Source organism: Rhinolophus ferrumequinum, chromosome 10 (genome assembly GCF_004115265.2).
Source record: "Rhinolophus ferrumequinum isolate MPI-CBG mRhiFer1 chromosome 10, mRhiFer1_v1.p, whole genome shotgun sequence".
NCBI classification, from domain to species: Eukaryota; Metazoa; Chordata; class Mammalia; order Chiroptera; family Rhinolophidae; genus Rhinolophus; species Rhinolophus ferrumequinum.
The window spans coordinates 13,667,487-13,679,841 of record NC_046293.1 but is presented as its reverse complement, the minus strand read 5'-3'; the positions used below and the strand labels follow the sequence as shown (position 1 = coordinate 13,679,841).

The 12,355-nt window shown below is 42.9% G+C and overlaps 1 protein-coding gene across 2 annotated transcripts; it reads right to left on the bottom strand.

Annotated features, from left to right (window-relative positions):
- Positions 1-2,206: 2,206 nt before the first annotated feature.
- On the bottom strand, positions 2,207-11,776 carry MTERF2 (mitochondrial transcription termination factor 2). 2 transcript variants are annotated; one of them, XM_033118666.1, is made up of 3 exons: positions 11,597-11,776; positions 5,465-5,557; positions 2,207-3,635 (listed from the first exon to the last, which is right to left on the bottom strand). In XM_033118666.1, exon 3 carries the CDS (start codon positions 3,575-3,577, stop codon positions 2,420-2,422), a length of 1,158 nt encoding a protein of 385 aa, XP_032974557.1. In that variant the 5' UTR covers positions 3,578-3,635; positions 5,465-5,557; positions 11,597-11,776; the 3' UTR covers positions 2,207-2,419. The 2 variants fall into 2 exon arrangements, with proteins under 2 accessions (XP_032974557.1, XP_032974558.1); XM_033118667.1 differs by lacking the exon at positions 5,465-5,557.
- Positions 11,777-12,355: the final 579 nt, after the last annotated feature.

Below are 12,355 nucleotides of genomic sequence, written 5' to 3'. Positions count from 1 at the left end.
TTTCCCCAAAAGTAAGACCTAGCCGGACCATCAGCTCTAATGCGTCTTTTGGAGCAAAAATTAATATGAGGTCGGACCATCAGCTCTAATGCGTCTTTTGGAGCAAAAATTAATATGAGGGTCTCATATTAATTTTTGCTCCAAAAGACGCATTAGAGCTGATGGTCCGGCTAGGTCTTATTTTCGGGGAAACAGGGTAGTATCTCTGCTCTTATCCAAAGTCAGCCCACCTTCATTTTATTAATCCTGTTGTTTTCCATCTCTCGTCGTCTCTCTCCTGGGTCATACCCATCAGCATATAAACATGTTCTAGTATTTGCTTTCTTTAAGGAAAAATTAATCTTACAACCTGTTTTTCTGCTTCGCTTCGCAGCAAAATTTCTTGAAAAACTTTATAGCTTCTGCCTCTTCTTCATCTCCTATTCTCTCAACCCATTCTGGTTGCCTTCTTACCTTTCTCATTCCACCAGGATCACTCTTGATAAGGCCAACTAATGATTTCCTTTTTGCTATACTCATTGGTCACTCGTATCTTAGTCGACCTTTCCCTGGCATTCAATATTATTGACCATGCCCTCTTTTCTTGGCGACCTATTCCTTTGCTTAACCCTTTCCACGTTTGGCTAGCCACTGCTACAAATCTATACTTTGTTTCTGCACACGCTCATCTAGAGGCATAGTTTTAAATACCACAGATATGCAGATGGCCCTTGGATATCTATCTCTAGTCTCGACTTCTCACAACTCTGCCATTTGCCTGTCTGACATCTCTGCTCAGATACCCAGTAGGTATCTCAAAATCGACATCTAAAAGGTGACCATACAATGTATAATGTATTCCACACTGAGACACTTGCGAGTGAGAGAGCACCACTGGTTATTTCAGAACAAGCATAAACTAAAATTTATTCAAGGGATTCCCATCACACTTAGAATGAGATTCTGCTCTTAGATGGACCTGTACAGCTCATCTTTTATCTTGCACCACTCTCCCTGACACTCAGCCCTGCCCCAACCATACTCACTGCCATTCTTTTTTCTTGAACCAACAACCTTGTGTGAAAGTAATTTACCCTCTCTGTGCCTGAGTCTCATCATCATATGTAGAATAGTAAGGAAACAATGGTGCTGAACTCTTAGGGTTGCAAAACACAATGTGCCTGGCCTTAGGAGGTGCTGCAGAGATTTCCTTCACTGTCCTAAGAAACTGAACAGATGTGCACAGTGAGAGTTACCTGCCTTTGCTGAATGAAGACATGGCCTGCATTTTTCATAATTTTTTTCTTACTCAAGAAAAAGCCGTATGCACATAGCACACAGATTTTGGAATATCAGAGTCAATTGTTTGGCTGTGTATTTGTTACAAAGTTCAAACTCTACAGCTAAGAGAGAGCCACTCATTATTTGGGTAAGGTTTATCTTGGAAAAAGATTCAGAAATATAAATCTGAAATGCTACTAAAATAAAGACCAACCACCACAGTCACTTTTATAGGTAGACCTGGATTTTCAGAAAGTTTTTTTAAAAAGCTCCATTTACTTCAAATGTATATAAATTAAATTATATCAAATTTAAGGAATTTTACAGAGAAGTTTGCATGAAAATCCCTAAATTTGTTGGTACTCACTCTTTTAGCAGGTAAGGTAGGGGTGACTTTTCTTGTGCCGACTCATAAGCAATCATTTTTCTAGTCACAAGGTTTGAAAAGAATTCAGATCATAGTATATCTGGGCTGTCACCTGGCAGCTGAGTGGCCTCTCTACGTTTGTTTCCTCATCTGTAAAATGGGGAAAGTAATGAATGCACATAAAAGCGTCTCATGAGAGAGAAAATGGTCAATTTTAAACAAACTGACCACACAAGTAAGCTCTAGTTATTCTTTTTGGATGAGTAATACTTGGTTCTCAAAGATATTCATTTATTCCAACCAGGAGATAAAAACAGCTTTCTCTAAAAAATGTATTAGAAGTTTGCGGCTGTTTCACTTAACACTAAGCTACAGAATTTAGACCACAGTAGAGTGGTGCTTCAGAGCTGGTGGTGAGTAAGAAGGCTGGGTCTGCATCCCAGATGAACTGTACTGTATGAATAAAAACGTATCCTTACTTTGAATTACGGGAATACACTTGTCAGTTTCTTAGATGATTCACTTATAAAATATCACACCAACGTGCATTTAATAGTATAAGAGTTTAAAAAAATAGCCGAAGGTCAAAATTACCAACTTTATTTAAAATAAATGCAATTTACACCTTAAAATATAGCCAATAAGTTGGGAGATTTTTTACTTAGAGTCAATTTACACATAACTCAGAAGCTAAGTAGGTTCCTAAAATTCCAAGTGCCTACAAACTGCCGGAATCATTTAAGTCTCTGCTACTCAGTTTCTCTCTTACCACCAGGAGCATTGGTCAGCAACTTACTCTTCAACATTTAATGGTGCCACAGGGTTAAATAATGGCCTTCCTTTTTTGGCCTGAATTTTACCAAAGTTAGCCTCAAACTCTTTTTTTGTTCCACTTAGATTTGCTAGATGTCCATCCTTTATTCTGTAGCCTAAGGAACTCAGCTTCCTTACTCTGTACTGTACTATCTGTGGTGTTAATTCAAGAACCATTGGTGTCTCTCTTATCTGAGTTATAGAGATTCCTTCTTTTAATAATCCCTGAATTCTCTCTTCCAAAACGGGACCAGAATAATACAAAAGGGCAGGACATTTCAAAATTAATTGTTTCAGGTCATGATCTGTACATTTAAAAGCCTTTTTGGAGAAGGAAATACTGTTCTGTATACTTCTTGGGCAAAGCTGAAAAAGAAACCCTTTGAGTTTGGATAGAAGTTGGAGAATTTCAAAATTTGTGAAACCTTGCTCCTGAAGAAATTCTAGTGTCTCCTTTATAGCTGTAGGAGAATTTAACAAAATAAATGGGTTTTGGCTTAATAATTTTAGCAGCCAAACTTTCATGTTGGCCTCGGAGCCACCTAAATTTAGATAACTCTCTTGGAGAATCCTTATCATTTCCTTATTCTTCTCAGTAGGATTACGAAAAATACTAGAAGCAGTTGTCAAAAATCTGCTAATGACCACATTTTTGAGTCCCAATTCTTGAAAGAACTGAATGTTCAGCTTCTGGTTTTCCTGGTGTTTAACAGTAAAGAAAGATTCGGGAAACTGTTCTATTAACTTGACTAACTCTTCCTTGCTTTTACAGACCGATTGCCAGAGTTCCCTCTGGGTGTCAACAGCGGCTGGACTGCAGACAATTGCTTCTGGGCAGCGTTCCAAAATATTGGCTACAGCAGTCTCATCGGCACCTACTTGTCGTAAAATATCTGCAATTTCTTCAACATAGGTTTCGTCCTCCAAAAGTACCCAACCTTTTAATCTGCGAATTTTCCTGATGTCAACTGAAAATTTATAGAGCTTTTCCACCGTTCTTTGGTTTTCTTTGTTTGACTGATTATCAGTTGTATAAGGGAAGCGTGATAAAAAAGGCTTATATCTGGGAGCTGAGAGCATCTCCCTGAAAGAACACAGCTTGCAAGGCTGGGATCTCATCAGCAACTTCCACAACATGCCTGCAATCCACTGGCTAATTCCCACCGTCCTGGGGCTCAGAATGCACTCATGGTGCCTGTAAGAAAGAAGATACAGGTTTAAACATAGGGCTGCTCACTTTTAGAACACAAACGCAAATCTGGGATGTAAGCAGTAAGCATGGAAATAACATGGATTTAAATTCAACGGGAAAGTTATTCGTAGAATAGTAAAGATATCCTCTTAAATAATCTATAAAGTAATTCTACCTCTTCCCAACTTAGAAAACATGGTCTATTTGAGCTTTGCAACAACTTTGTGAAGCAGTTATTTCTATTTTTCATTTCTGCAAGACCACAAAATATTCAAAGATTCACATCCTCAGATGTTATTTTGACACCAATTCCTCCTCCTACAACTCTCGATATGTTTCTCTTTAGGAGACATATATTACTTACATACACACACAGTTGTTTTTTCAACGTGTATTTTCAAAGTGATGTTTAGCTGAAGCAAATACTTAAGAAACGGGGGTCATCTCTAGTTCTATAAACATTTTTGCTGAATAACTATTACCCAAAATAAGTCAGTTAATTTATTTAAAATGAATTAATAAATGTATGCTTGTTTTATGAGCATTACACGAAAACCCTTTTTATAAATCCAGAATTAAATCTTAGCCAGGTAAAATGAGAAATGCCATGTGACTGCCCCAGTGGAGCCCTGGGAAATCATGTTAGCTGTGGAATGGGGACCACACTTTTAGAACAGTCTAACCAGCTGTCCCCACTGGACAACTTCACTTCAGGTACCTAGAGACGGCTACACTGTGCTTGATGCATTGTAACCTTTCGCATCATGGTAACGAAAACATGCCTAATTTGTTGTTTTCACTTTTCGAGAATTAAGTGTCTCAGCCCTGCCACAAAAGCGTGTAGTACTGAGCTAATTCTATGTAGCTAACATTTTAGCAGCCTTCCCTTAGTATTTGTAGGTCTGAAGGAAAGCCGAAAAAAGCCGTTTCCCATCCCAGCCCTAATAATGCCCTTGCCATACATGCCAAGGACTCTTCACTCTCAAGCTTGTCCTAACTAATCCAGAGGAATGATTATTCTCTAAGGAAAAATAACAAGTAGCAATGTTCTCATTTTGGTTTGCTAGTTGTAATAACAGCTCACTGTGAGTGCCTATGATGTCCAAAATAATTATAGGCATAGCCTTTACTTCTAGGGGTTCAACCAGAGCTTTCTTCAGATAATTTCTAACACCAGTTTCCTCAATTCCCTAATAGCCAAGATGTAAATATCAAAGTATTTTTTAAAATTTCTGAGACCACCATGGATTTTAACTGGAAGAAAGAGGTACAAGAGGAAGGGCAGATCTAGGCTGGAGCTCCACACCCCACTGTTCAAGGGACCCCACAAGCTCAGGCCTCACATCTGTACCACAGGCTGGAAGGAGTGTGGGCTCTGCAGCCAAACTGCCCACGCCCAGTCCTGGCTCTAATTTATGGGGTCACCTTGGGAAAGTGACTTAGCCTCAGATGAAACAAGTAAAAAAGTGGTGATTAAAACAGGGCATCACAGTAACTGTTAATAAGTATTACTTCCATTACTAGGAAACATCTGGAGCTAAAATTCTTGTAGTAATATGACTTTAAATTATATTTTAGACAGAAGTACATTATTTACAAAGAGTAACTGAAAATTGTACTTTAAATGCTTTGGCTGTCCAAAATAACTACTTATAAAAGCAATACATTCTCCAGTTTTTCTCTCATCCTCTTTATTATAATTTTTGAATACATAAAACTGCCTTACACATGAGAGTTAGATTCTAAACTCAGCCTATGAAGTGAAAATTGCAAAAACTCAGAACTTTCCTTGAACATCTCTTACGCAGGCACCACACTGGATACCAATGTACCATCTTCCAGTAAGTACAGTGTAGCCAGGGCTTCCTCCAGGGCTGGAACGAATTCCAGTGTCTGGTGAAGCATCAGATGAAGTAGCTGCCTTACTGTGAGGGTTACGTTATAAAAAATGACAGGTCATTAAATATTAGAACCACACTGACCACGGCATGACGCTCCTGCACAGTGAGATGAAGGGAAAAGCAGGCTGTCTCCTATTTCCTGCTTACTCCAGGTGAACGAACTAGCATGTGGGCAGGTGAGTGGTCTGAACAGTTAGAGCTGTCTTACTCTTTCTGATAATAACTGACTGCAAAGGTGAAAAGTACAAATGTTGTGACTCCTCTGTAATCAACACCCATTGTATACGAGGTGTGATCAAAAAATACGGTGAATGTTTAAAAAAACATATTACAGCAAAAAACACATTGCCATTAACCCCCCTTAAATACTCCTCCTTGCTTCGAACACACCTATCCCATTGTTCTTGCCACTTTCTGAAGCAGTTCTGGAAGTCCTCTGTCATGAATGTCTTTAGTTGTGCTGTTGTGGCTGCCTCAGTGTCCTGAATCACTTCAAAACGTTTACTTTCCTGATCATTTTGACTTTGCGGAAGAGCCAGGAGTCACACGGAGCCAGATTCAGTGAATACGGTGGATAAGGACACACCATAATGTTATTTGACAGAAATTGCCGTACCAGAAGTGACGTGTGACACAAAGCGTTGTCATGATGGAGGATGAAATCCTTTGTCCACTTCATGTTAATGTGTTGTTCATGATCCATGATTTACGGCACACTTTAAAACACACCTTCGCAAACGTAGCTCACACCCGGACTGACTACAGGGAACAAGCTGAAACTTGTCACACATTGTTACTAAGGTTTGACGCACCGCCTCCAGTATTGAAGATTCTGCCTTTCTGTTGGATGGCACTCAGCAGCAGCATTCACCGTATGTTTTTATCACATCTCGCATACAATTTATTCCTTTATTTTATCCGCTGTATCTAACCTTGGTATCAAAAACACTCTAAATATTTACAATGAGTGCATGATATAAAGGATGGATGGGTTATAATTTTGTAATTCATTCCCTAGTATCGAGCATTTAGGCTATTTGGAATTTTTTGCTATATGCTGAATATCTGTCCACATTTTGTATTTTTTTTCCTTTAGAATGAATTCCTAGGAGAACTACTGAAGAAGAGATGTGTGAACATTTGAAAATTTAAGTTAACTTACTATCCGGAAAAACTATTTCAACTGACATTCTCACAAACAATGAGTTTGTGAGATTCTCTCATTAGTTTTAATTTTGTGAAAAACGAATACAACAGTAATTTAATTTCATTGTCTTTTATTATTCGTGAGGCTGAGCTTTTCTTAATTATTTTGACCATCCTTATTTCCTTTAGTGAATTAACTATTCCTGCCTTTTGCCTTTTTTCCCCTTCTCCCTGCCCCCTCTCCCAAAATCTGGTTTCCCAACTCCGGTTCAAGCCGTTTTCTCAGTCTAGTTGTGTAGGACACAGCTCCCTGGCCCATGTTATTATTATGAGCCTTATGCTCCACCCCACTCGCCATCCATTGGTCAGCTGCACAGCCGTCGGCAGCCGCGGGCCACTCACAGCAGCCCAGCTCCAGGTCAAGCCGTTGTTCACAATCTTAGCTGTAGAGGGTATAGCTCACTGGCCCATGTGGGAATCGAACCTGCGACCTTGGCATTAGGAGCACAGGGCTCCAACCACCTTAGCTACCGGGCCACCGGATGCCCGCCACCCCTGCCTTTTGCCTTTTTAAACAGCAATCTTTCTGCTTTTTAGAAATTGACTTGTATATAAACTCTTTTTATGTTAAATAACCATCTTCTTGTTTTTGTAACTATTTTCTCCAGTTTTAGCATACGAAAGTGGTTTGTTTTTTGTTTTTTTAGTAGTTTAAGATATGCGTAACATAAAATTTATCACTTCAAGCATTTTTAAGTGAACAATTCAATGGCATCAAGTAAATTCACAATGTTGTACAACCATTACCACTATTTCCAGACTTTTTCATCATCCCAAACACAAACTTTGTATCCATTAAGTAATTACCCACTCTTTTTCTCCTCTCAGCTCAGCCCCAGTAACTACTGTTGTACTTTCTGCCTCTATGAATTTGTTTGCTCTTGATACTTCATGTAAGCGGAATCATACAACACTTGTCCTGTTATGTCTGGCTTATTTAACTTAGCATAATGTCTTCAAGGTTCATACATAGTATTGCCATGTGTCAGAACAAAGTAGTTAATTTTTTTTTTTAAGATTTTATTGGGGAAGGGGAACAGGACTTTATTGGGGAGCAGTGTGTACTTCCAGGACTTTTTCAAATCAAGTTCTTGCCCTTTTTGAATCTTAGTTGTGGAGGGCGCAGCTCAGCTCCAAGTTCAGTTGCCGTTGCTAGTTGCAGGGGGCACAGCCCACCATCCCTTGCGGGAGTCGAACCGGCAACCTTGCGGTTGAGAGGACGCACTCCAACCAACTGAGCCATCCGGGAGCTCAGCGGCAGCTCAGCTCAAGGTACCATGTTCAATCTTAGTTGCAGGGGGCACAGCCCACCATCCCTGGTGGGATTCAAACTGGCAACCTTGTGGTTGAGAGCCCGCACTCCAACCAACTGAGCCATCTGGCCACCTGGGAGCTGAGTGGCAGCTCACTGACTTCATTCTAGTTGAGGAAGGAACAGCTTGCTGGCCCATGTGGGAATCGAACCAGCAACCCCGTTGCCCAGAGCTCGCGCTCTAACCAACTGAGCCGCCCATCCACCCCCAAAGTGGTTAATTTTAAGCAGTCAAAGAGTGAGGGAAGTTTCCCTTTCCTTTGTGATTCCTACTGCTTTTAAAGCACCAAATGATTAGATACAAATTCATCCATATTTCCTTCTATATTTTTGTTTGAATTTTAATTCATTTCCAACTTCTGATTGTGAACTGAGAATCTAAATAGAATTTATCAAGTTTAGCTGTCTCCAAGCACCATTTTTGAACAACCCTTTCCCCATCATTTGTGATGCCTCCTTTATTATACCTTAAATGTAGCTTCTGTTTCTAATTTGCTTCCACCCTTATTCCTCTATTGTTCTGCGATTCCCTGAATGAGCCAGGAGGCTATTTTCTAGCCTTGCTGCATGCTGGCCTTGGCTGCCTCTGCCAGACTATCCTGAAACAATCTCTGGTCAACTCACTCTTGCATAACCCCCACCAACTATGTCAAATCTTCTCAACTCAGACCTCCAGCTTCCCCGCAACCCCATTCCCAACTTCACTCCTAACCCATACCTTTACCTCTCACCTGTACATAAAAAGGAGAGCAACTCATCACACCAAACAGAAGCCTTCTGCTATCTCCCCTGCCCTGCACTTGCAACTTTCATTATCCAGGGTAATCCCCGCTCCGCTGCTGATCCTGACACCTCTGGCCTGAGGTCTATAGAGCCCTTCTTTCTCACGTATTCACTACGTCAGCTGTATCCTCCTCTCTGAGCCCACTCTCACCTCAATGGCTCTTCCTCCCACTGTTGTTCCAGCTAAAACCCCATTTTCTCTGCCCCTCAGTTAATTCTTGTGGATCCTTCTTTCTCTCCATTTCCTCTCCTCCTACTGATATAGCTTCTAATAAAGACAACTTCCACGTGATGAGAGCCAGTGAGTAGCTTTAGTTCCTCTCTCTTGACCTCTGAGCTTTCAGTATATTTGATCTCCGCGCTGTGTCCGTGAACTCTCTCTCATTTGACTTACGTGACTTCCCATTCTCCCAGTGCTCCTCCTTCCTTCCCACATCTCTGACCTCCCTTTATCTGTCTCCTTTGCAAGCTCATCTTCAAGGCTTGGTTCTGGACTTTCTCCTTCCCTCACTGTTTCTCCCCAGAAATCCAGTCCTCATCCAGGGCTTCACTTAAGCCACTTGGGCATCTCTCCAGCTTGTTCTCAAAATGTGATCTTATCACCTCCCTGCAATAAGCTTTTCAATGGCACTTTAAGAAAAGATGTAAAACAAAATAAAAATGCTTCACCATGCAAGGCCTCTCTGTCTGGGCTCTGTCACCACCCAAATCCCCCGGTCCTCCTCTCCCTACACCAGCCACACCTGCTTCCTTTCAGTCCCGGGTGCTCTACCTGTCCCCACCACAGGGTCTTTGAAGACTGAGGGCTGTTCCCTATGCCCAAAATGCACCTAACTCCTAGGTTAAGTGTCATTTTCCCAGGGACACTTCCCTTCTCTTCATGAATGAATGAAGCCCCTCGTGGAACCATGGACCGCTCCTGTGTACCACTTGTCACTGATGTAGCTATTCATGTGTTCTTTCTGTCTCATCCTCCATGAGGGCAGAGCTGGGTCACCACTGTGTTCCAATGAACTGCTTCCCTATCCTTCACCTGGCTGACATCGGTGACCGTAGGAGGCATTCCTAGGCAGGTGACCTCTGTGTGTGCTCCTCCATAGCACCCTGCTCTTGACCCTATAGTAGCACTATATTCCTATACATTTGTCAGTTATTCAACTAGTATTTTTTTGCCTTTTATTTTCTTTTTAAGCTCACACAATGTGTCCGGCATTATGCTAACACTAGCTTTTCTGCTAAATGTTTCTTCATATCTTTGGACCGCAGACCCATCAGAGGACCTGATGAGAGCCACATATTCTCTTTCAAAACAAAATCAATAACCACATTTTGCAGATTTTAGCAGGATTCATGGACACCTTGCAGCCCAACTCTGAACAAACAACCTGCACTATATAGGAAGCACTAGGAGGGCAGGGTCTGGGTGCTCTTCTGCTTTATCCCCTGGATCCAGTAAAGAACTTGGTCCACAGAAGAACAAAATCAGTGTCTGTCAACTGAAACTGAATGAACCAAGTTCATGAGGCAACTTAATGTACTGGCTAAAACTGTGGGCTGCCTGGGCTTAATTCCTGGTCATTACCTGTACTGTGACTTGAGGAAGTCATTTCACCTCTCTCTGCCTCAGTTTGAGCATCAGAAAAAGGGGACAGGCCGGCCCAGTGGCTCAGGTGGTTGGAGCTCCATGCTCCTAACTCCGAAGGCTGCGGGTTCGATTCCCACATGGGCCAGTGGGCTGTCAACCACAAGGTTGCCCTTCCGATTCATGGACTCCCGCAAGAGATGGTGGGCTCTGCCCCCTGCAACTAAGATTGAACACGGCACCTTGAGCCGAGCTGCCGCTGAGCTCCCGGATGGCTCAGTTGGTTGGAGCGCATCCTCTCAACCACAAGGTTGCTGGTTCGACTCCCCCAAGGGATGGAGGACTGCGTCCCCTGCAACTGGCAACTGGCAACTGGACCTGGAGCCGGAGCTGCACCCTCCACAACTAAGACTAAAAGGACAACAAGTTGACTTAGAAAAAAGTTCTGGAAGTACACACTGTTCCCCAATAAAGTCCTGTTCTCCTTCCCTAATAAAATCTTTAAAAATAAAAATGGGGACAATATATCCTGAATGACTAAAGATTAAACAAGTTAATACCATAAATCAGAGTATTCAGAAAACTCAGTAAATCATCACAGCAACGCATTTTCCAGATGAGAACACAGATGCAGGCAAAGTAACCCGCCCAAGGTTGCTCAGCTAATAATGAGCAGACCTTATTTTCAAACCCGACCGCTTGGCTCCAGAGACAAGCTCTTAGCCCTGTGTCCTACAGACAGTAATACTCTCGGTAAATGTTGGTTAAATCACAGTGTGGGCTATTCTCTGACACTTCATGTTTCTTAGGTATTTTTGAGGAGTGAAATCCACTTCTGTAATACGCATAACATTAACACCAGTAGTTTCAGTTAAGTTCTACTTTTATACCCTGCACGACCTACTGACAGTTTCAAATTAACCCCAATGTGTATAAGCAAGGAAAAACGGAGGCCCAAGGAAAAGGATCTCGGGGAGTCATCGAAATCCATCCATCCTTCCTGTGGGGCCTGGGCTTTTCCAGAGAAATTTCCAACCCCTGGTGCCCTGGCGTCCGCCCAGGCCAGGCAGGCGGAGCTGAACGGTGGGCTGCGAGTGTGGTTTCGCCCTAGACCCCCGCCTCTTGGCTGCCGCCGAGTCGGTGACACCATCCCCAGGGGCGGAGAAAGGGCGCGACTCACCTGTTGGCGTCCGCTCCTTGCAAAGTGGAGTGAGTCCCGGGTCCCTGGCTCCGTCCTTCCTCCCCCACCCGGCCGACGACTCCGTGGCCAGTCGTCTTCCGAGGGCAGGGAACCAGGCCCAGGGTCCCGAGCGGCTCGCGAATTTCCCTCAGCAGGGCCAACCAGCTCACCTGCTCCTTTGCCCGCAGCCAATCAAAGCACGTAGACCCGTGAGCACGCAGACGCACGCCCTCGCAACCCCAACGCAGCCAATCAGGGCGTAGGACACAGGCTGCAGGCCCCGCCCGACGCCTGAGGCCGCCGGCAGGCGGGGAGGGGCGGCAGAGGCGGGCCCGTGTGGGATTCCGCTTTCCGTGGAACGTCGGCAGGTGCCGGGGCGATTGTTGCCTCTGGCACTTTCACACCCTTTCTTTCCCAGCATTTTGGAAAAGGTGGCGTTTCAGTCCCTTGGGGAATGTCACTAGCCCGTAAGAAGAAAACGTAGAAATACCGGTAACTCGGAAACCGCTATGTCTAATCTAGAGCCATTCAGAATTCCCCCAATAATTCGAAGGTAAAAAACTTATTTACGAAGGAGATGTAATTTTTAAAAGCCCCAGGCCTCTTTGGAGCATACCTAGCCTTCTTGCTACTCTACTCACCCAGCAGTCAGAGAATGTCTGATTCCCTCCTGCCACCTTGCCTAAATACTTGTCTTTTTTGATAACGGCTAAGTGGTTTACATTCCAATTATTGTGGTGCCAACTTCATAAATTAATT